Source organism: Hypanus sabinus, chromosome 12, assembly GCF_030144855.1.
Source record: "Hypanus sabinus isolate sHypSab1 chromosome 12, sHypSab1.hap1, whole genome shotgun sequence".
NCBI classification, from domain to species: Eukaryota; Metazoa; Chordata; class Chondrichthyes; order Myliobatiformes; family Dasyatidae; genus Hypanus; species Hypanus sabinus.
The window spans coordinates 8571033-8596607 of record NC_082717.1 but is presented as its reverse complement, the minus strand read 5'-3'; the positions used below and the strand labels follow the sequence as shown (position 1 = coordinate 8596607).

At 43.2% G+C, this 25575-nt stretch overlaps 1 protein-coding gene across 4 annotated transcripts in view; it reads right to left on the bottom strand.

Moving 5' to 3' along the window:
* Positions 1-25575, bottom strand: part of LOC132402615 (collagen alpha-1(XII) chain-like) — a 380160-nt gene that overhangs the window by 92346 nt on the left and 262239 nt on the right. For all 4 annotated transcript variants that reach the window (XM_059985520.1, XM_059985521.1, XM_059985523.1 and 1 more), the window contains 6 exons: positions 22982-23125; positions 15478-15642; positions 14933-14971; positions 12251-12389; positions 3067-3209; positions 2579-2688 (listed from right to left, as the gene is read on the bottom strand). In XM_059985520.1, the coding sequence (XP_059841503.1) occupies positions 2579-2688; positions 3067-3209; positions 12251-12389; positions 14933-14971; positions 15478-15642; positions 22982-23125 (740 nt within the window). The remainder of the gene's footprint in view (positions 1-2578; positions 2689-3066; positions 3210-12250; positions 12390-14932; positions 14972-15477; positions 15643-22981; positions 23126-25575) is intronic.

Below are 25575 nucleotides of genomic sequence, written 5' to 3'. Positions count from 1 at the left end.
CCTTTCCACATCTACTCTGTCTAGGCCTTTCAACATTCGAAAGGTTATGAACCATATGAATTCCAGTAAGTTCAGACCCAGAGCCATCAAACATTCTTCGTATGATAACCCTTCCATTCCCGGAATCATCTTTGTGAGCCTCCTCTGGACCCTCTCCAATGCCAGCAAATCTTTTCTGAGATGAGTAATTGATTTACTTGTTTATTCATTATTATGATGTTGTATTTTATTTTTTTTTCTGTCTGCTAGATTATGCATTGCATTGAACTGCTGCTGCTAAGTTAACAAATTTCATGTCTCCTGCCGGTGATAACAAACCTGATTCTGGTTCAAAACTGTTCATAATACTCAAGGCGAAGCCTCACCAGTGCCTCATAAAGCCTCAGCATCACATCCTTGCTCTTGTATTCTAGACCTCTTGAAATGAATGCTAACATAACATTTGCCTTCCTCACCATTGACTCAACCTGCAAGTTAACCTTCAGGGTGTTCTGCACAAGGCCTTCCAAGTCCTTTTGCTTCTCAGATTTCTAGATTTTCTCCTTGTTTAGAAAATAGTCCGCATATTTATTTCTACTACCAAAGTGCATGACCATGCATTTTCCAACATTGTATTTCATTTGCTACTTTCATGCCCCTTCTCCTAATCTGTCTACATCCTTCTGCATCCTGCCTGTTTCCTCAACACTACCTGCCCCTCCACTAATTTTCATATCATCTGCAAACTTGGCAACAAAGCCATCTATTCAATCACCTAAATCATTGATATATAGCATAAAATAAGTGGTCCCAACACCGCCCACTGTTGAACACCACTAGTAACTGGCAGCCAACCAGACAAGGATCCTATTATTCCCCTCTTGCTGCCTCCTTCCAATGAGCCAACGTTCTAATCATGTTAGTAACTCTTCTGTAATACCATGGGCTCTTAACCTGGTAAGCAGTCCATGTGTGGCACCTTCTACGCTCTTCTACCATCTTCTACATTCAAGGGACTAATATCCTAACCTATTCAGTTTTTCCTCATAACTTGTTCTCCAGTCCTTGCAATATTCTTGTTCTTCTGAATTTTCTATGTACTCTTTCAAAGTTACTTGCATCGTTCCTGCAGGTAGATGGCCGAAACTACATAGAATACTCCAAGTTAGGCCTCACCATACAAAATACAATATATTTCTTACTGTATTTTATAATTCTTTTTATTATGCATTGTAATGTACTGCTCTCACAAAACAACAGATTTCACGACATATGCCAGTAATATTAAAGCTGATTTGGACATAATGGTTTTTACTCGCATGAAATAGAGTAGGCCTTTGGGTAAAAAGCAGGTTGCACCTCTTTACTACATGTCTACGTCTGTATGACTGGTTGTTAAACGGAAGTGTCATTGTATTTCCTTCACCCATTGTGACCTGTCCTGGTGCTTGATGTCTATGTCAGGACATAATGAGGTCTTCCTCACTGAGAGGTAGATTGAAAGTTAAAGAAATCAAGTCAAACATCCCTCAAAGTTACTGGGCACGTTGATACGGTTGTTATTAAGAAGGGATATGGTGTGCTGGCCTTCGATAGTCAGGGGATTGAGTTCAAGAGCTGCGAGGTAATGCAGCTATAAAACCCTGGCTAGACCACACTTGGAGTATTGTGTTCAGTTCTGGTCACCTCTTTAAGGGAAGGATGTGGAAGTCATTCCTACCTGTGGCCACCAAACTTTACAACTCCTCCCTCAGAGTGTCAGAACCCTGAGCCAATAGGCTGGTCCTGGACTTATTTCCACTTGGCATGATTAACTTATTATTATTTAATTATTTATGGTTTTATATTGCTGTATTTCTACATTATTCTTGGTTGGTATGGCTGTAACGAAACCCAGTTTCCCTCGGGATCAATAAAGTATGTCTGTCTGAAGCTTTAGAGTGAATGCAGAGGAGATCTGCCTGGATTTGAGAGCATGACTGAACAAGCAAGTCCTTTTCTCGTTGGAGTAAAGGAGGATGAGAGGTGACATGATAAAGGTTTCAAACAGAGTGGACAGCCACAGACTTTTTCCCAGGGCAGAAATTACTAATTCAAGGGACCATAATTTTAAAGTGATTGGAGAAATGTTAAGGGGGATGTTAGAGATAAATTCTTTATGCAGAGACTGGTGAGTGTGCAGAATGGACTGTAGGTGATGGCGAAAGAGCCACATACATTAGGAGCACTTAAGAAACTCTTAGATAGAAAAATGGAGGGCTATGTAGGAAGGAAAGGTTAGATTGACCTTAGAGTAGGTTAAGGGGTTGGCATAACATCATGAGCCAATGGCCCTAATGGATTATGTTCTATTAAAGTATAACCTTGAAATGGCCTATACCATTGCTCTAGAGCAGGGGCTCATAACATGGGATCTACGGACCCCTCTGTTAATGGTTAAGAATCCATGGCATAAAAAGGGATGGGAATTCCTGCCCTAGAGGCTGCATTCTTGCAAACACTGCCTTCCCAACGTCTCAAGGACCAAGTAGTTATCCAGTGACAAGAGACATCCACGAGTATATAAAAATCCATCAAGAAAAACAACACAAAGACTGACCTTGTGGAAGTTTCCATAAAATAGTTTCTTTACATCTTCGTTATCAAATGTGATAGTCTGAGATTCTCCTCTCTCATCCTTGTTAAAGTATGATAGTGTTTGGCTGTTACCTGTAACATGAGGAATCAAATGATTACTAGATGTAGTTTACTGATGAAATACACAGTACACTCCATTAATTTGGAGTGTCAAAATCATTGGGACTAGCCTCACCAGCATCTAGGACACCTTCAAAAAGGCAACATCCATCATTAAGGACCTCCATCATCCAGAACATGCTCCCTTCTCATTGCGACCATCAAGGAGGAGGTAAAGGAGCCTGAATGCACACACTCAATGTTTCAGGAAAAGCTGCTACCCACCCCCCCCCACCCCCGCCATCAGATTTCTGAATGGACAATGAACCTATGTCCACTACCTCGTTAATTTTCCCCCTCTCTTGCTCTTACAGGTTATCCTTGCAACTTACAATGAGAAATGCAACTTACCATCTAGAAGAACTCCAACTTCTGGCTTGTAGTCTTCGTCGACTATCTGCCAGATGGTAAAGGGTTCAGAAGTGGTGGTTTGGAGGACACGGAAAAGCATCATAATGGTGTAGGCTGACGGCAAGCCACTCGGATGGATGTCTCTGTTGGACAATAAACAGAGTTAATTGGCCATCCAGAACCCAGAACCTAACTGATCAAAAGGAAGCATGGATGCCCTCTGATGTTTGCTTCATGCTGCCTTCCAGTGTTTGCTCAGTGGAAGGTCAAACTGGACCAGGACAACATACCATCAATCTAGTCATGCCTCACAGGTTCTCGAGCTACGAGGGGTGATTGATAAGCCCGTGGTCTAAGGTAGAAGGAGTCAATTTTAGAAAAACTAGCACATTTATTTTTCAACATAGTCCCCTCCTACATTTAAACATTTAGTCCAGCGGTCGTGGAGCATACGGATGCCTTCTTTGTAGAAGTGGTCCAAAGCAGTGTTGATTGATAAGTTCGTGGCCCATGGTAGAAGGAGGTGTTATTAACTCGAAACTCTGCATTTTCACTCACAGAGTTGAACTGCATGTGTATGTAACAAGAGTGTTTTGGAGCTCCAGGTGGTCCATAGCAGGGATGATTGATAAGTTTGTGGCCTAAGGTGGAAGGAGATGAGTTATACAGCTCTCGTTACATGCACATACAGTTCAGCTCTTTGAGTGAAAATGCAGGAAGTTTGAAGTTAATAACTCGTCTCCTTCTACCTTGGGCCACAAACTTATCAATCACCCAATGCTGTGGACCACTTCTGGAGGTCCAAGATACCAACTTCTACAAAGAAGGGATCCGTATGCTCCACGACCGCTGGACTAAGTGTGTAAATGTAGGAAAAATAAAGGTGCTAGCTTATCTAAAACTGACTCTTTCTACCTTAGGCCATGAACTTATCAATCACCCCTCGTATATTACCTTTTTCTTTCTTTGTGACTGTGTATCTTTTTTCTGAAGTTGGATACCATATGTTCTATTTATCCTCCGTGCAGTGTGCTTTTGGTGATGTGTTTTGCAGCTTGGCTCCAGAGGAATGCTGTTTCACTTGGCTATAGTTCTGAATGGTTGTATAATAATTAAGCTTGAACTTGAATTTGGATGAAACCAGCATAGAAACACTGAAAATGCACTGTATAACACAGCTGGAGTCCATTCATTCCATTGTATTTCTTCTGACAAGAAAAATATTCTCCAACCTAAATCACACATCTAGCAATGGAGCAATAGGTGCACAGGTTACAGGCCCTTCAAGTATGCCCACACATTTTTTTTTAAACATAAAGAAAGTTTCTGTCTTCTCCTCCTTCGCCTTTACAGGTAATGAGTTCCAGACCTCATCAACCTCCAAGCTGAAAACATAGTTTTTCATCTCCACTCTAACATTTTTCCAAACAGTTTTTGACCCTTCTGCTAAAGGAAAAATATATTCCCTATTTACTCTAAGGCTCCTCTAAGTTGAGAAAAGTCAATTAAATTCTCCCTCAAGCTTCCTCTCTTCTAAAGAAAATAATCCATAAACTGCAAGCTTATGTCGAGCAAGTGGGTGAATGAGACCAGCTGGATCACTGATCTTACTCAAGAAATACTCGGAAGATTGCAGTACGGTGGTTATGGTGATGTGGTACTAAAGAGTTAAGAGTTATGATTATATTTAATGGTGTCCAGACAGGCCGAGCTCCTACTTTCTTATGAAGACATACTGGCCACAGTGGTATTACCATTCTGTGATTCTGCTCGCTGATGTATCTCAAGGATTGCAAGCAAATGCTTCTACTGTCCCTCAGTGACGGAAGAATCCTTGGAGACACAAGGGATTGCAGATGCTGCAGTCTGAGCTAACAATCCTCAGGAAAATTTCAGTGGGAAGCAGCCTTCACGGAGGAAGGGAAATGTCGATGTTTTGGACTGAAACCCTGGAAGGTGCATTAGAAGTCAATAGCTCCTTTACTCCCTCAAATACTGCTCAACCTATTGAGTCAGATCATTAAGCTGTAAGATATATGAGCAGAATTAGGCCATTCAGTCCACTGCTTCTGTTCTGCCATTCAATCAAGGCTGATTAATTATCCCTCTCAACCCCTTTCCCTTGCCTTCTCCTTTGATGCTCTGACTAATCAAGAACCTATCAAATTTGGCTTTAAATACATTTAATTGGGACACATCGGGACCAGCACATTTTGGTCCAATTAAGCAGCTGCCCCAATTAGCCAAAGTTTCATGAAAATAGTTAAAAATGTACAAAAAATAGATAAACCACCATTTAAGTGAGTAACAAATTGTGTATTAAAATGAAATACAGAACAAATTAGAACACTACTAATAACATTACAGTACCATAAAACTATGTATTAGTTGCTGATTGTTAACAGAGGAACTCATCTAGTGTACACTGCCATGTTCTTTTGCTGGACTGCAAATGAACAAAATCAGTTCAGATAATGGACTGCCTTCATACAATGCTATCAAAGATCATGTTTTCCAAATCCTCATTCAAAATGAGTTACGATACCTTCAAAGTCTTTGCAATTTCTAACTTGTTGAAGTAGTGAAATCAGTTCATTTTCATTCCCTGCCATTTCTGGCATCTCCAAGCCTGAATGCTCAAAACCACAGAGAGTAAAACTATTCTGAATTGTCTTACCGCTTACTTCTTGCCAACATCTGTGACAAAAATCAGTGCTTTTTGAACAGAAACACACACAACTGATGCTATTTAGAAACTATTCGCTCTATGCACTGAGTGGTGTCTAACAGCCAAACAACTGCACGCGACTGATGCTCATTAGAAACTGTTCAGCAGCAGCCTCTTGTCCCAATTAAGCATCATACTGTCCCAAATAAGCAACACAAATCCCAGCTATTCTGTTCTTTAAGAGTTGCCCCAAATTAGTGGCTGCTCTGATTACAGATGGCCCAATTAAAGAAAATTCACTGTATCCCAGTGACTTGGCCTCCACAACAATCCGTGGCAGTGAATTCCACAGATTCACCACTCTCTGGCTCGTATTCTGAGGCTGTGCCCTTTGGTCCTAGACTCACCCACATCAGGAAACGTCTAGACTTCCAGGAGATTGTTTGATATAGATACCTTCATCTCCCTTCAGCAAAAACAAACTGACATCACCTGATTGAGCTCTCAGTCTCTCTTGCTTTGTTCCTTGTGGTTTACCTTACCAAGTTTGTACTAGAGGTTAAAGTTAGACAGTAATACTACACTGACCAAAACCCAGTTGAAGTACTGTTCTCATCTACAAAATGTAAATTCAGTTCTCCATAAATAGCTCATAAACTTAACTCTTCACTTCATTACAGCTCTTCCATCAATTTTGCCAAAGTTCCCTGATATGCAGATGAAAGGTGAAAAGTTTAGGGGTAACCTGAGGGAAAACTTTTTCACTCAGAGGGTTGTGAGAATGTGGAACAAGCTGCCAGAACAATTGGTGCACATGATTTCCATTTTTGGATAGGCATATGGATGGGAAGGGGTATGGAGTGCTATGGTCCAGCTGCAGGTTGATGGGAGTAGGCAGTTTAAATGGATCACTATGGACTAGATGGGCTGAAGGGCCTGTTTCTTTTCTGTACCTTTCTGTGACTCTAGTTATGTTTGGACTCACATTGTACTAACAGACTAGTTTTAAACAAATTATTCAACACCTAGATTTAGAAAAAATTGTAATGAGACAGCACCTCTTTTTTCGTTAGGAGGGTGAAGCATGCTTGCATTGGAGAGGAGGTTTGAGGAAATGATCTCAGGAATGAAAAGGTTGATTTGTGAGGAGGATTTGATGGTTCTGGACCTGTACTTGCTCAAGTTCAGAAGAAAGAGGAAGGATCTTATTGAAATCTGTCAAATATTGAAAGGTCCAGATAGAGTGGATGTGGAGAGATTTTTCATCTAGTGGTAGAGAAGGTGTTCTGCACGTGGCCGTAAGAAACTGCTCAGAGTTGTAGACAAGCTTGGCACATGACAAGAACCAGCCTTCCCTCCATGGTCTCTGTCTACACTTCTTGCTGCCTCAGTAACTCACCCAAACATTCCCTCTTATACCTCAGTAACTCACCCAGACATTCTCTCTTATACCTCCTCCCATCAGCTAGAACCTACAAAGGCCTGAATTCCCGTACCAGCAGGCTCAAGGACAGTTTTCATCTCGCAGTCATCAGACTCTTGAATGGGCCTCTTGTACAAGGCAGATTTTCGGCCTCACAACCTACCTTGTTGTGATCTTGCCCCTTTTGTTTACCTGCACTGCACTTTCTCTATATCTGTTTCACTTTATTCTGCACTATTACTATTTTACCTTGTTCTACCTCAATGCACTGCGTAACTATGTGATCTGTATGAACAGCATGCAAGGCAAGCTTTTCACTGTATCTCGGAACATGTCACAATAATAAACCAGTTCCAACTCTAATACTAAATGTCGGAAAGACTGAGAAAAGCACCATTATTAATATTTATAAAACATTTAGTGTTTGTGCCAGTACTCCGAAAAAGATTTCAGTTAAGCTCGACTCTCCGCTTCACCAAGTATGAAAATTTTTCCTTTTGAATCCCGTCGCCAACTCTCTCAGAAAGTTTGTATTTCATCTGTGTCCACTCTCCTTTCAGTTACACTACAGTTCACAACAAACAAGTTATTTATGTTCTTTTCATCTGAAACCTCCTCTGTTGGATACAGCACCATCCAGCACTACAGAGGTTTGAATAGCCTCCTCTCACTTTTTCACTTTAAAAAAGCCTCGTGATTTTCAGCATATCTGTCCATAAGACCGTAAGACACAAGAGCAGAACTTGGCCATTTGCCCATCAGTCTGCTCCACCATTCCATCGTGGCTGATTTATTTTCCCTTTCAAATTCTCCTGCCTTCTCCCTGTAACCTTTGACACCCTGACTGATCAGCAACTACCATCTTCTGCTTTAAATATAACCAATAGCTTGGCCTCCAGAGCCATTTATGGCAATGAATTCCACAGATTTAATACCCTTGTGCTAAAAAAATTCCACCTCATCTCTGTTCCAAAGGGACAACCTTCTATTCTGAGACTGTGCCCTCTGGTCCTAGACTCCGTCACTACAGAAAACATCCTCTGCTCATCCACTCTATCTGAGACTTTCAATATTTAATAGGTTTCAATGACATCCCCCTCATTCTTCTAAACTCTAGCAACTGCAGCCATCAAACACTCCTCGTACATTAACCATTTCATTCCCAGGCTCACTCTTGTGAATCTCCTTTGGACCCTCTCTTGTCACCTGCTTTTTACATTCTCTCCTCTGGGGATAACAGTCTTTCACATAACCATCTTCGTGAAGTAGGTCTATACAGGTCAGCAGAACCTGATGGGCTGAAGAACCATACTGTGCTGTACTGTTCTATATCCTTGTCCTATGTTCATTTAAATAACATATGGCTTGCTGGGTCACTTTGGAGGGAAGGTATGAGTCAGCCATTATAGTTTTAACTTATTTAGAGATTGACCATGTAACAATCCCTCCCAGCCCTAGCCCGCACCAACCGGTTGCTCACGTGACAAATTAGCCTACTAACACGTGTGTCTTTGGAATGTGGGAGGAAAACAGAGCACCTGGAGGAAACACACAGGGAGAATGTGCAAACTCTGAACAGACAGTGGTGCAAATTGAATTGTGATCTTAGCGCTTCTGCTATAAAGTATTGTGCTAACCACTACGCTACCATGCCACCTTGTAATCCCGTATTTACTTCCTTCTAATATATGAGACCTGACTGGAGGATCCATGATTGGTTGAAAGCAGAGCCATGATTGGTGGTTTAGAAATCAACCAATGCAATTCAACTGGTGGACGTCCTTCCCTTACAGACTTTAGTGCCTCAGTTGGGTCTTTACAATACCCAATACCTTCACTGTCACAGATCTTGTTGTTTCTATTCAAATTCCAGATTATCCTCATCATCAGAATATAGCTCCTGACAGGACACCATCTAATGTCTCCAGATCAATAGTCCAGACATTTCAATATCAATTCAGTAATTTGAAGAGAGTCGTAGAGCACTGCAGCATAGAGACAGGCCCTTTGGCCCATCTAGTCCATGCCAAACAACTTCTCTGCCTATTCCCATCAACCTGCACATAAACCAGAGCCCTTCATCTCCGGCTCATTCACGTATTTATCCAAATTCTTCTGAAATGGTGAAATCAAACCCGCATTTCACAGGCATTTCGTTCCACTCTCTCACCACCTTATGAGTGAAGAAGCTTCTCTTCATGTCCCCCTTAAGTATTTCAAGTTTCACCCTTAATCCATGAGCTCTAGTCCTAGTCTCACCCAACCTCAGTGGAAAAAGCCTGCTTGCACTTACCCTATCTCTGCCCCTCATAATTTTGTATGCCTCTATCAAATCTCTCCTTAACTTCCTGCACACTAGCGAATTAAGTCCTAACTTACTCAACCTTGCCTTGTGCTGTAACTCAGGTCCTCAAGTCTTGGCAACATCCCTTTAAATTTTCCCTGTTCTCTTTCAACCTTACTGACTTCCCAAATGGGATCAATAATCAGCTTTGGTCACCATATACATCTGTTGTGAAATGTTGTTGCAACATTCAACCAAAAGCAACACGTACTTTGTGTACACAACTAAAAGCAACACCCAATAATTAGAAAGAATGAAGGGCTATATAAAAATAAGTTAGATATTGAAGTGTAGGTATCACCGGAGACTGGAGAAAAATACCTCTTCCCTGACACAACGCCAATAACTCTTCTCTGTAGCTTTTTCAGTGGGAGGATATAGTTCAAAGTTTAAAGTAAATTTATTATCGAAGTCCACATATGTCACCATATAGTACCCTGAGAATCACTTTCTTGCGAGTATTTTGAACACAACAGATGCTGGAAATCCAGAGCAACACACACACAAAGTGCTGGAGGAACTCAGCAGGTCAGGCAGCCTCTATGGAGGGCAATAAAGAGCTGACATTACAGGCCGAGACCCTTCACCAGGATTGGAAAGAAAGGGCCAGAAGCCAGAAAAAAAGGTAGGGGGAGGGGAAGGAGGAGTTTGGATGAGTACTGTGATCAGAGAGTTAGAGAGCAGCTGAGACCAGCGAGGGGGCAGCAATGAGAGGGGTTGCCACTGAATCCCCGTCGAGGAGAAGATTTAAACTTCTTCAGGGAGCAGCAAATCATAAACACAAGAGAGTCTTTCTTGGGAAATGTGGAAAATGAAAACTCCTGGGGTGGGTTGCGCTCCAGAGTTCTAGTCTGTTCAATCCTCTTAAAGTTTTATGTTTCTACTCGATTCGCTCGTTTTTTTTTTGCAGTTCTAACAATATAGAAAATCTGTCGGTTCAGTGGTAGGGCAGGATGTAAACGTTGGGCAATCAACTGCCATTTGTTGAAAAACCACGTTGAAACTACAAAGTCTCCCAACGATATTTGAAAAACCTGTAGCCCTTTCTGATTTACACTTTTTACACAGTCAAATTAAGTCATCGAATGGAAATGTAAATCGGTCACTGGAAAATGAGAACATGTCTTGCTGTGGAAATAAATCAGAAAAGGCACTTCCTTCAGGGAGTCAGCAAAGTGAGCGAATACTTAATTTTGTGTGCCTAGCAGTAGCATTTACTAATGGTCTGTATCGCCTTAAAACTCAGTAACTGTATCTGTCTCCACCCCTTCTCTGGCAGCACCTTCCACATACTCATCGTGTTCTGAGTGAAAAATGGGCCCCTCAGAGCTCCTTCTTCTGGTATGGAAACTGCACTGTGACGGTCAGGAAGGTTCCACAACCAGTAATCAAAACTGCCCAGCACGTAACCAGCACTAGCCTCCCCGCCACCAAGAACAGGTACCAGAAAAGGACCAGTAACATCACGAAGGACCCCAGCCACCTTGCTGACGGACTGTTTGTCCCACTCCCATCAGAGAGGAGGCTACTATGTAGCTTCCACACCCGGATCACCAGACTCCAAAACAGTTCCTTTCTCCAAGCAGTATGGCTGATTAACACCTCCACTAACTAACTCACCCCTCCCACCACTACTTTATCATTTCCTATCACAGTCACCTTATGTACAGATACTCCTGTGCCTAGTGTCACTTTATGGACATATAATCAATCTGTGTATATAGGCTAACTTAAGTATTTATAATTATTGTGTTTTTATCATTATTATGTTCTTTACCTTACGTGTTTTTTGTGCTGCATTGAATCGAAAGTAACGATTATTTTGTTTTCCTTTACACTTGTGTATTGGAAATTACATTAAGCAATCTTGGATCTTGAATCTCACCTTGAAAATGCCCTCAAAACTTTAGGCTTAGGAACACCCTCAAAATGCTTGAAGAACTCAGCAGGTCGGGCAGCATCTAAGGAGGGGAATAAATGGACACTGCTTTGGATTGGCTGTTTATTGCCCTCCACAGATGCTGCTTGACCTGCTGTTTTTTGTGTGTGTTGCCTGCTCATCCAGCTGCTTCACTTTCAAAGAAGCTTATGTGATAGTTTTACTTGCTAGACAACTACTTTTAGGTACAGTAGGTAATACTGGAATTCAGACTTAAATGCATTACTCCCTCGGGGCTCTCAACATTGCACCAAGATGCCATCTTTAATTCTTTACTTCAGTCTCTGCGGTGGTTCTTGACAACTTTAACATACAGAGACAGAAACTTCACTGTTGAACTATGGCCAACAGGAATTTCAAACAGTGATATCAATTTCCAGCCAAGGATATCTATTTGGGCCTCATGTCTAAGGAGGGATATGCTGGCACTGGAGAGGATCCAAAGGAGGTTCATGAGAGTGATTCTGGGAATAAAAGGGTTAATGCATGAGGAGTGTTTGAAGGCTCTGGGGCTGTAGTCATTGCAGTTTAGAACAATGGCCTAATTCTATTCCTATGTCTTGTGATTCCACAGGCTAAACACAGAAAGAGGTTTACTCAGGACCAACTACAAAATAGAGCTTTGACCCATGGCCCCAAGGGCATGAAGGGTTGCGGGGAGAAGCAGGAGATTGGGGCTGAGAGGAAAATTGAATCAGCCAAGATGAAACTGTGCAGCAGACTCGATGGGCCAAATGGCCTAATTCTGCTCTTATATCTTATGGTATTATAGTGTAAAATGTAACCAAGCTGTAAGCACTGATAACTTACATTGTAGGTTGCTGAAGGCTTGCATCCTTATGAATCCTGTAAGCCGTAAAGCTGTTGAATGTCCCCGGCTCCATAGACACTCCAGGGAGAGATGCGGCATCTTTCACTGTCATATTGAATGCCTCCAGCATTCTGAAACCTTAAAAAAAAGGCCATAAAAACTTTATATTAGACATCCAGTCTCCTATATAATGTAAACTCTATATCATATAATGGCAGAGTATTGAAATCCTGTTGGATTTGCATTCTGTGCTCTGCCAAGCATCGTGGGCACACTTTGTTGATGCCGGAATGTGTGGTAATAACTATTCAAATCTTTAGCCAGAGGGTGGTGAATCTGTGGAATTTGGTGCCACAGTCAGTTGTGGAGGCTAAGTCACTGCTTTTACTTAAGGCAGAGGTTGATAGATTCTTGATTAGTCAGGGCATGAAAGTTTACAGGGCGAAGGCAGGAGGTTGGGGCTGTGAGGGAAAAATGGATTGGCAATGATGAAATGGCAGAACAGACTCAATGGGCCACATGACCTATTTCTGCTCCTATACCTTATGGTTTTATGGTCTGTCAGTTGAGTGACATGGTGCCTCAAGTTGGCATGTGTCCACTTGACTTACTCCAATAGGAAGATCAAGCTCATCCTGTGCAATAAAGGAGTTAACTGCCACTAGGAATGAGTGACGGGATTCAAATTTAGATTTATTTAACACAGGTACATCAAAACATACAATGGAATACAACATATCTATTAACAACCAATCAACACAAATTAGGTGGGTCGATAACCAGAGGTCAGAGGTTAAGGATGAAAGATGAAAAGCTTAAGGGAAACACGAGGGGGGACTTCTTCACTCAGAGGGCCGTGAGAGTGTGGAATGAGGTGTAGCACAACTTTTAAGAGAGGTTTGGATAGGTACGTGGATGGTAGGGGTATGGAGGGCTATGGTCCCAGTGCAGGTCGATGGGAGTAGGCAGTTTAAATGGATTCAGCATGGAGTAGATGGGCCAAAGGGCCTGTTTCTGTGCTGTACTTCTCTATGACTGTGAGACCCAAGGATATCCTGGGGGCAGCCCACATGTGCCATCACACTTTCCGGTGCCAACATAACATGTCCACAGTACTTCGCAGGACCACACTGGACACAGCAAAGCACAAAACAAACCCCATTCCTCCCACCTTTTGCTCTCATTTCACTGTAAGTTTTGATGTAGATGTGATAAATAAATATGTATCTGGATCTCCCACCCTCCCACACACATTGTCACGGAGCCCAAAGGCACCTACACGCAACATTTTAGGAACAGCTTCTTCCCCTCCGCTATCGGATTGGTCCATGAACACTACCTCACTACTCTGCTCCCTTTTCATACGGTTCATTTATTTATTTTATTGTAGCTTCGAGCAATATTCTTATCCTTCCACTGTGCTGGTATCAAAAAGAACAATTTTTATGACACAGACCAGTGAGAATGAACATGATTCAGATCAGTTCACTGAGCTGCCAGACCATGTCTGGAAATGCTCACACACATCTGAAACTTTTCCACTGGGGAGAGAAGAAAGGGAGAAGGAGAGAGGGGGGAGAGAGAAGGGGGGAAGAGAGGGGGGAAGAGGGGGGAAGAGAGGGGGAAGAGAGGGGGAGGGGGGGAAGAGGGGGGGAAGAGGGGGGGGAGAGGGGGGGAGAGGGGGGAAGAGGGGGGAAGAGGGGGGGAGAGGGGGGGAAGAGGGGGGGGAGAGGGGGGAGAGGGGGGAGAGGGGGGAGAGGGGGGGGAGAGGGGGGGGAGAGGGGGGGAGAGGGGGGGAGAGGGGGGGGAGAGGGGGGGGAGAGGGGGGGAGAGGGGGGGGAGAGGGGGGGGAGAGGGGGGGAGAGGGGGGAGAGGGGGGAGAGGGGGGGTGTGAGGGAGAGAGGAGAGAGAGAAGGAAAGAGGAGAGAGAGTGTGTGAGGGTGTGAGGGAGAGTGGGACAGTGAGAGGGAGAGAAGAAAATAGGAAGGGGTGTGAGGGAGGGAGAGAGAAGGAAAGAGGAGAGAGAGTGTGTGTGAGGGTGTGAGGGAGAGTGGGACAGTGAGAGGGAGAGAAGAAAATAGGAAGGGGTGCAGGGATGGGTAGTTGATCGATATGACTAATATGCAAGAGAATCTTTTCACTGAAACGTGACAAGAATAATGATCATGAGAAAGACTCATGAGGGGTAGTGTAAACATGTAGTGGAGAGATGACCTCTGATACAACCTTACAAGGCTGTAATTTTAAGAAGAATATTGTATAAACAATAATTTAACCAAATTTTGAAAGCCACACTCCAGTACCAGATCACATATATTTATTTATCTAGAGATACAGCATGGTAATATATACTTTGACTAATTAACCTACTAACTTGTGCATGTTTGCAATGTGGCCAGAGGAAACCTTAGCGGTCACGGAGAGGACATGCAAACTCCTTATTGACAGTGGCGGGAATTGCACCCAGCTTGCTGGAACCACACGTGAATTGCTACACTACTTTGTCACCCTCCTTCTTAGTAATGTCAGTCTCATAGTACGTAAGAGAGAGGAACAGAATTAGGTCACTCTGCCCATCAAGTCTGTACTGTCATTCCACCATGACTGATTTACTATCCATCTCAACCCCATTCTCTTGCCTTTTCAGCAAGGAAACAAAAATCATACCAATGTCCCCTTACCTGGTGTTGTGAATCCATTGAGATATATCAGTGGACAAGCTGCAATAAAACAAAAAAATAGACATTAATAGGAAAAGAAATTCACAAGAGTTTCTGCAGATGATGGAAATCGAGAGTAACACGCACAAAACACAGACGGACTCAGCAGGTCAGGCAACATCTTTGGGTCAGGACCCTTCTTCAGGTTTCCTTCCTGTGAAGGGTCTCAGCCTGAAATTTCAACTCATTTGCATAGATACTATCTGACCTACTGAATTAATAGTAAAATTTCACTCTTACACCAGCATTGTCTGTGTCACCTGGCATTTTTGGACATTCCTTTAGAGGCTTCCCATTTGCCTGCACCAACCCGTTCATCTGCAGTCTTCCTTTCCCACAATTTACAGTTATAAATGTCACTGAACTGTTTCTCTCTCCAGAGATGCTGCCTGACCTGCTGAATATATCTGGAGTTTAGTGTTTTCATTTCATATTTCCAGCATCTGAAGTGTTTCATCAGAGGAGGGAAGCATTGACCGTCGGTGACATGGAGAGGAACAACTCACTTGAAGTCGCTGTTTCACAAAGGAAGGTGATGAGCTGATCCTGAATCTTCTCGAAGGCATCAAAGTCATCCACAAAGAAGAGATGCCTCTCACTGGGTTTGCTGCCAATGTTTTTCAACTCATTGATGTCAATGTCAGCCACCCCCACGACAAACACACTGTAACCTGCATGAAAAAGACAATATTGTGGGAAAGATGTCAAGGGAGATGGGAAATGGGCCAAACTCAGGCAAATGGGACAAGATTAGATGGTTATTTTGGTCAGTGTGGACAATTTGAGCTGACAGGCCTGTTTCCATGGAGAATTGCTTTTTTTCCCTCTCCCTCTCCTCACTGCCAGCATTTATCAGAAACAGAATCAAAATCCAGTTTAATACACCGGCGTACGTTGTGAAGTGTGTTTTCTTTGTGGCAGTAGTGCAATATAATACATAATAATAGAGAAAAAACTGTGAATTACAGTAAGTATATACATATAAAATAGTTACATTAAATAAATAGTGCAAAAGAGAAAAAAAATGTAGCGAGGTAGTGTCCATAGGTTCAATGTCCATTCAGATATCTGATGGCAGAGGGGAAGAAGCTGTTCCTCAATTGTTGAGTGTGTGTCTTCAGGCTCCTGTACCTCCTCCCTGATGGTAGCAATGAGAAGAGGGCATGTCCTGGGTGATGTGGGTCCTTCGTGATGGATGCAGCCATTTTGTGGCATTGCTTCTTGAAGATGTCCTGGATACTTACCTATTAGTCCTCAACGGGGAACAACTTGTATAACAAAAGACCCATTCCAAATCGCACGCAGTGCTCCATCACAGACATAGCCCTCTCCCACTGAGGACAGCTTCAGTAGGTGATGCATCCAGAAGCGAGTATCCACCACTAAAGACCCTCACCATCCAGGTCATGAGTTGCTCTCATTGTTACTGTCAGGGAGGAAGTACAGGAGCCTGAAGACACACACTCAACCCTTTAGGAACAGTTTCTTTCCCTCTGCAATCAGATTGCTGACTGGACAATCAACCCACGCACACTATGTTGTTATTCTTTTTTTGCAATATTTATTTATTTTCTAACTTATCATGAAGGTATCCCTTTGTACTGTACTGCTGCTGCAGAATAAGAAATTTCATATCCTAAAAGCTAGTGATAATAAACTTGATTCTGACACTGATCAGAGATGCTCAGCACCTAGGTCATTCATTTTTCTCGCTGCTGCCGTCATGTGGAACGCACAGGTAGCTCAGGAATCACACCGCCTGGTTCAGTAACATCAGTCATCAACCATTAGTCAAATATCAGTCTCTCAAACAAAGGGGTTAACAACATTCACTTGTCCATCCATTGAGATGTTCCCACAATCAATGATCTCACTTCAAGGACTCTTTATCACGTTATATCATGTTCTCGTTATTTATTGCTATTTATTATTTGCACATGCAGTTTGTTGTCTTCTGCACTCAGGTTGATTTTTCACTGATCCTGGTGTAGTTGCTATTCTATAGAGATGGTTAAAAAGCACAACATCATGGGCTGTATTGTGCCATTCCGTTCTGTATTCAATACTCTGTAGTCTTCGGATAGATGTGAATGAGTCAGTGCTCTATGTCATTTGACTTGGTCAGGAATGTGGTATCCCACATTAACAGAGCATTTACACTGTGGTGACTGGGAGAAACTACGTGTATCACTGTGTAAATGGATCCACCACGGATCACTTCAACCCATGAACTACTGGTGCGGGAGGAATGTTGGTAATGGCTGAATTGGCCCTCCCGTATTCATAATTTAATTGCGGTTAAATAATTACATTTTTCAGTACAGACCCGGCAACATAATTAGATGGAAAGTCTGGAAATCCAAGGTCAGTCTTCTGAGACAGCATGCACTAAAATAGGCAAAGGCAGACAACCTGGAAATCCCCACAAATTTTTCCTGAATTCTTTTGCATTTCTTTCTTTTCCTGGAGGTGCCCACAAGAAAATTAATCTAAAGGTATAATTGACATAGACTCAGTGGCCACTGTATTAGGTATGCTTGTTTTCTTCTGCTACTGTAGACCATTCACTTCAAGGCTTGGCACGTTATGCATTCAAAGATGTTCGTCTGCGCACTACACTTGTATCGTGTGGTCATCTGGGTGACTGTCGCCTTCCTGTCAGCATGAGCCAGTCTGGCCGCTCTCCTCTGACCTCCCTCATTAACAAGGCCTTTTCACCCACAGAACTGATGCTCACTGGATGTTGTATTTTTTTTTAAACTTTTTGCACCATTGTCTGTACAGCGTTAAAATCCCAGAAGATAAGCAGTTTCTAAGATTCTCGAACCACCCCATCTGGCACCAACCATCATTCCACGCCTCAAAGTTACTTAGATTGCATTTCTTCTCATTCTCAAGTTCAGTCTGCAGCTGACTCATATCGCCAAATCATATTGTTTCCTCGCGGCCCGGTAGCGCATGCTTTGCGGCCTGGTGCTTGGGGACCACTGGTCGATACGTTAAACAAACCTCTTGACCATGTCTGTTTTTAATGCATTGACTTGCTGGCACATGATTGGCTGATTAGATATTCACATTAACAAGCAGGTGTACAGCATACCTAATGAAGTGACCTCTGAGTGTACCAGACTGTAGTTGGAGAATGCCTTTGTTTATTCTACCAGTGCACAGCCATACACTGCCACTTCTTTGCACATTCTCCCAATCTAAGTCTTCCTCAAAACCCCAGGCTTGCGGACGATGCAAAGCCATCAATTACCCCACCCAAAGGGCTCTCTGGGACCCTAAATGGTAGTGAGGGAGGAGGTGTGGGGCCCAGCAATCTCCTGATTTAATCCTCGACCAACCGAAATACCTTTGGATTGTGGGAGGAAACTGGAGCACCCGCAGGAAACCCACGTGGTCGTGGGCAGCAGAGGCGGCTGAACCGGCTGCTGGTGTTGTAAAGCGTTGTGCTAACCACTGCGCTACTGTGCCGACCCCCTGCCTTGCTTAGCAGCCTCACACGCAGCTCCTCGTCAAAGGACTTCTTCGTACACAAGTAAACAACATCCACCGACTCTCCTTTGTCTATCCAATTCCAATAGATTTGTCGGGCAGATTTCCCCTCTCAGAATCCAAACTGGTCTATTTTACTGTGCGCCTCTAAGTACCCCAAAATCTTTCCAACGACTGGAGTCAGATGAACTAGCCAGTAATTTCTTTTCTTCTGCCTCTCTCTCTTCTTAAAGAGTGGAGTAACATTTTCAATTTAGTTAAGAAGGTATTGATCATGTGATTTACTTATCGGTCTGCAATCTGATGCCTAGTTATTTATCATACTGTGTTTAACCTCACCACACCTCCAGTTTAATACACACCATCCCATCATCTGAGAACAATCAGTGGTTCAAAGTCTGTTTGTGAAGGACTTGCCAGCAGACCAGGCTTAAATTTGACTCCTCAGTCTCAGGCAGCCATTTGATACCCTTTGCCAAGAATGTTTCAGCATTTTCGTCCACTTGCGATTGTCTGTTTGCTGATTGGTGTGAATGGTAATTCAATAATTAGAAGTCAGACTGAATAATTTAGGAAAACAGACATTCTAATCCCAGCTCCGACTTCTTGTGTGGGAGCTCAGAAGCAAGTTTGTGATAAAAAAAATTAGCACGCAAACCTCCCACGATGATAAGCGGTTAGCCCTTGTTCAAGAATGCATGAAATGGGAATGACCTGGGCTACATAGATGATCAATGCTGCCCACGCGGCCCGTCAGTAAAAACGTGTTTAATTTCACTGCCGTGGTTACAGAGCATGGTCTGTGACTGTCAATCACGTCACAAACCAGGAACCCTGCCAGAGCACAGTCAATTCCAGCAGCTGTGAAAGGGTGGACACATCGGGTCACAGACCACCACAGCACAGAAACAGGCCTTTCAGCCCATCTAATCCATGCCAAAACTGCTATCCTGCCTCGTCCCATCAACATGCACCTAGATCATACCCCTCCCATCCATGAACTTATCTAAACTATTCTTCAATGTTGACATTGAAACTTCATCCACCGCTTCTGCTGGCTAGTCATTCCACAGTCGCACCACCCTCTGAGTCAATAAGTTCCTCCTCGTGTTCACCTTTCACCCTTAACCCATGACCTCTACGTCAAGTCTCACCCATCCTTAGTGGGGAAAGCCTGCTTGCATTCCTGTCCCAGAACGATGGACCACATTTCACTCATGTTTTCAGAGAAATTAGTTTGGCCAATAAATTTTAACAGGGAGACCTAATTTGGAGTACTGTGTGCAGTTATGGTTACTTACCTACTGGAGAGTTATCGATAAGATTGAAAGAATGCAGAGAAAATTTACAAGGATGTTGCCAGAACTTGAGGACATGAGTGACAGGGAAAGGTTTAACAGGAGAGGACTTAATTCCCTAGAATGTTGGAGGATGATGACACATTTTGATAGAGGAATACAAAATTATGGAGGAGATAGGGTAAATGCAAGCAGGCTTTTTCCACTGAGATTGGGTAAGACTACAACTAGAGGTTATGGTTTAAGGGTAAAAGGTGAAACGTTTCAGGAGAACAAGAGGGTGAATTTCCTTACTCTGAGGGTAGTGAGAGTGTGGAACAAGCTGTCAGTGGAAGTGGTGGATATGGGTTCAATTGCAACATTTAGGAGAAGCGGGGTGGGGGAGTATGGAGGTCTACAGTTCAGATGTAGGTCAATAGGACTAGGCAGATTAATAGTTCAGTACAGGCTAGATGGGCTGAAGGGTCTACTTCTGTACTGTATGTTCTATGACTCAATGACATTTTGGCCCATCAGATCCATGCTCAGTAATCACGTCTATTCCATTATTTCTCTTATTATTTCCTTGATGGTTGGTTGCAGTCGACCATCACTGCAGGACAATTCTGTATTCTGTTTTAACTGTTGAATGTTGCTTCTTGTTACACGTGCACTGATGAACACACCACAGCAAATTCCAAACATGTGTATAGGTACCATATGGTGAATAAAGTTAGAACAGACTGAACAACAGTGCAGAGCAGTACAGGCCCTTCAGCCCACAATGTTGTACTGACCCTTCAACCTACTCTAAGATCAATCTAACCCTTCCCTCCCACACAGCCCTCCATTTTCTGATCATGCACGTGCCGATCTAAGAATGTGTTATATGACCTTAACGTACCTACCTCTCCCACAGCCCCTGGAAGGGTGTTCCATCTCGCTCATTCCCCCCCCCCCACTGTTCTCTCTGAGGGGTAACTACCTCTCACAACCTCCCTATACTTCCTTCCAATCACCTTAAAATTATGCCACCTCGCATTAACCATTGCCACCCTGAGAAAATGTCTCTGGATAGCTATTCAATCTATTCCTCTTTTCACCATGTACACCTCCAACAAATCATCTCTCATCCTCCTTTGCCCCAAAGCTCTCTCAGCTTATCCTCATATCCTATATGATATAAGCTATCCTCAGCCTAACCCTGTGCACCACAGGGATGTGTGCCTAGCCCCTGCTTTACACCTATGACTGCGTACCTAAGTACATCTCCAACACCATACACAAGTTTGCTGCTGACACCACCATATCAAAGGTGGTGATGAATCAGCATACAGGAGGGAGATTAGTTAATAACAACAAACTCTCACTCAGTGTCAATAAGACCAAGGAAATAACGTAGACTTCAGGGGAGTGAAACCAAAGGTCTATGAGCCAGTGCTCATCGGAGGAGCAGAGACAGAGGGGGTCAGTGACTTTAAATTCCTGTGTATCACTACCTCAAAAGACCTGTCCTGGACCCTTCATATAAATGTAATTACAAAGAAAGCACAACAGACACTCTACTTCCTCAGGAGCCAGCAGAGACATCACATCACATTCAGCATAACATCGCAAACCTTGGCAAGCGTCTACAGATTTGTGGTGGAACGTGTGCTGAACTGGCTGCATAACGGCCTGGTATGGGATCACCAATGCCTGTGAGGGTAAAATCCTACAAAAGTAGTGTATTGGGCCGATGCATCACGGGTAAAGCCTTCCCACGCACTGAGCCCATCTACATGAAACGTTGCCGTAGAAAGGCAGCATCCATCATCAGTGACCCTCACCACCCAGGTCATGCTTCTTTCTTGCTGTTGCCATCAGCAAGAAGGTACAAGAGCCTCAGGACTCGCACCACCAGTTTCAAGAACAGTTATTTCCCCTCAGCCATCTGGCTTTTGAACTAAAGAGGATAACTACACTCTGGTGTTCCCACAATTGCTGGTCTCACTTTAAGGACTCCTTACCTTGTCATTTCATACTCCAGTTAGTTATTTCTATTTATTTGCATTTGCACAGTTTGTTGTTCATTGATTCTGTTTACTGTTACTGTTGTATAGATTTGCTGAGCACGCCCGCAGGAAAAAGAATCTCAGTTTTGTGCATTGCAACTTGTACAGTACATAGTCTCATAACAGATTTTACTTTACTGTAAGGCATACTCTCTAATCCAGGCAGAATCCTGGTAAGTCTCCTCCGCACCCTCTCTAAAGTTTCCACATCCTTCATATAACCAGGCAACTAGAACTGAGCACTATATTTGAAGTTGATGTTGACCCTTAACACCCCTTTGGATTCCTTTATACTCACCCACATGGGGGGGGGGGGCAATGAATAGCAGCCAATTAACCTATCGTCATTTGGCAGAAAACTGCAGCACCAGGAGGAGGTCAAATGGCCATAAGTAGAACAATAGGAACATGAATATCTCACTTCCTAAAACAAATTCATGACAAACTATGTGGACTTTGCAAAACCTGGTAGAGGCAGATACATCATACATCAGCCAGAGGGCGGTGAATCTGTGGAATTCATAGCCACAGGCGGGTGTGGAGGCCAAGCTATTGGGTGTATTTAAAGCGGAGGTTGATAAGTTCATGATTAATCAGGGCATCAAAGGTTTCTGGGAGAAGGCAGGAGAATGGGGATGAGGGAGATAAATCAGGCATGATGGAATGGCAGAGCCAATTCGATGGACTGAATGGCCTAATTCTGCTCCTATGTCGTAGCATTTAAGGGAGTCTACAATAGGCACAATGCTGAAAGATGGATTGGGGGGGGGGGGGAGGTTGAGGTTTGTGAGCTCTGTTTTTTTCTTTTTTTGTGGAGGGAGGGGGCTGATGTCTGTTCTTTCAGTAACGTTCATGCTTATTCTGTATCTCATGGCTATCTGGTGAAGACGAATCTCAGAGTTGTATTCTGTGTACATACTTTGATAATAAAATGGAACTTTGAACCTTTGAAAGAAAAATGGAGGAATATGTGTGAGGGAAAGGCTGGATTGATCTTGAAGTGGGTTAAAAGCTCAGGAGAACATTGCGAGCCAGAGGGCCTGTACTTTGTTGTAATATTTATGTCCTATGATTTAAAGTGGAAGGAAACTTACTATTCAGATGGAACATGCAAATTTAGCTGACACACAGTAAAATAAAGTAAATATTGACCATGAAGATTCTCCAAATGCGACACTCACCAGCTTCTTGCAACGCAAGTGCAGGTTTCTTAACCTCATCCTGTGAGCGTCCGTCGGTCACCGCAACGAGCACCTTGGGCACACCCTTCCTCATGCCATTCGAATGAACCAAGACATTGTCGTTCATATATTTGAGAGCTCGGCCTGGAATATAAAAGTTAAATGCAGTGAGCCTGTATCTTGCTAAACCAAACAGCAGATTCCTCAGCGCTTTGTCTCATTGTGCCAGTCACAGATCAGATGTGATGGGAGAGCCGTAGTGGATACAGCCCTCCCCACCATGGAGCACATCCACAAGAAGTGCTACCACAGGACAGCAGCATCCATCATCAAGGACCCCCCCCCCCCCCCACCATCCAGCCATGCTCACTTATTGCCATTTCCAGGAGGATTAGAAGCCTTAGGACCCACACCACCAGGTTCAGGAACAATTATTATCCGTCAACCTTCGGGTTGCTGAACATCCTGGATAACTTCCCTCACAACACTGAAATGACTCCACGAACTATGGATTCACTTTCAACAACACGTTCTCAGTGTTTTCTTTTATTTATCTAACTGCTTATTTATTTATTTGCTTGTTTGCTTGTTTATTATTTATCCAATATTTTGTAGCTGCACTGTTTGTCTTCCTTTGCACATTGGCTGTCGTCTGTCTTTATGTACGGTTTTTCAATTAATTTACTGTACTCCTTTGATCAAGCTGCGAATGCCCACAAGAAAATGAATCTCAGGGTTGTGTACAATGATATACACATACTTCGAAAATAAATTTACTGTGAAATTCGCACCCAAAGTTGACAAAGTACAGTACTGAGGTCAGATGTTAAAGGAGAGACTGAGTATGGATTAGAGAGTGTTGATTGTTTTCTAGTCTGCGTATTAGCACAGAAGGTCTATGACCCTCTGAGGCCTTTTGAAATCCTGTGCTTTGGAGCCTCCATACAGAATACTCTCCACATAAAAGGGCTGCCTATATATTATTTATTAAGGTCTGTTGCCCGGATTGAAGAGCATGTCATATGAGGGTAGGTCGAGCAAGCTTGTGCTTTCTCTTTGAAGCAGGAGGACAAGAGGTGGCTTGATAGAGGTGTACAAGATGCCAAGAGGCATAGATAGAGTGGGCAGCCGGTGTGGTTTTCCAGGGATGGAAATAGCTAATATGAGACAGCATATTTTCAATGTGATTGGAGGAAAGTAGATAGGTTCCTTACAAAGAAAGTGGCAGGTGTGTGGCATGTCCTGCCAGGAGTGGAGGTAGAGGCAGATACATTAGGGGCATTTAAGAGAGTCTTAGATAGACACATGGAGGGCTGTGTAAGAGGGAAGGGTTAGATTGGTCTCGGAGGAGGTTAAGCAGTCATTTTACTTATTTTATTCTATTTTATTTTATTTTATTTAGAGATACAGCTCTGAATAGGACCTTCAAGCCACACCTCCCAGCAACCACCAAACAACCTGATGGAACCCAAATCTCGTCACAGGACAATTTACAGACCGGTTAAACCAACAGGTATGCCTTTGGACTGTGGGAGAAAACCCACACATTCCACAGAGAGGTCACACAGAGACTCGCCAGAGAAGACGCTGGAACGGAACTCTGTCGCCCCAGGCTGTAGTAACATTGCGCTAACCGCTACGTTATTGTGGTGCTCCTTGTGAGCCAGAGGGCCTGTAGTGTGTTGTAATGTCCTGTGATTGATCGACTTGGAAAGCGCAGAAGATTTATAAGAAGGTACAAGGGTGGGAGTGGTATGGAGGGCTGTGGTGCAGCAGTGGGTTGATGGGACTGGGACGAATAACAGTTCGGAATGGACTAGATGGGCTGAAGGACCTATTTCTGTGCTATAGTGTTCTATGACACAAATGCATATACTATTGTAAATTGGCCTTTTAGATTTAATAGTGATGTTGCTAGGCTTATTGCTCTAGTCTTAGACTCTCCCAGAAGTGGAAGCATCTTCACATTTATCTCCTCATAATTTTAACGGTATCAGTAATTTCATCCAGAAACATAGTCATTTGCAGCTGCCAGCATTTAATAAATTTCAATATAGATAAGATCGCACTTTGGAAACATTAGAGGAAGTGACTAAGAGATTCTGTCTTTGCAAATCCCTCAATGGACACTGAGTATGCTCTGTTTTGAATAGTGTCTTTCAAAAGAGGATTACCCTCAAGATATAAAGAAAAAGACTGTTTTCATTGTTGGCAAAATCAAGTTAAAACAACAGGCTCATTATTATGAAAATGATGGTAACAGAGGACATTTTGTGTACAGTATGTGTCCTCTGATAAAGTCCTGTGGCAGTCTAATGCACTGTGTTAAGTCTCCAGTCTCCATGAAGCCCACCACTGCCTTTGTGTGTATATCTGCCATTCCGCTTTGGAGAATAGTGGCTTGCGTCACATTTCACAGCGCCAGCGAACGGTTTGAAGTCCCGTCGTTACCTGTCAGGTGTTCTAATGTTCGCCCTGTGACCAGGGGGCTTCCCTCCCACATTCCACGGATGTACAGATTAGGCTTAATCAATTGTAGGCTTGCTACGTTGGCGCTGGAAGCATGATGACACTTGGGGGCTGCCGCCATCACA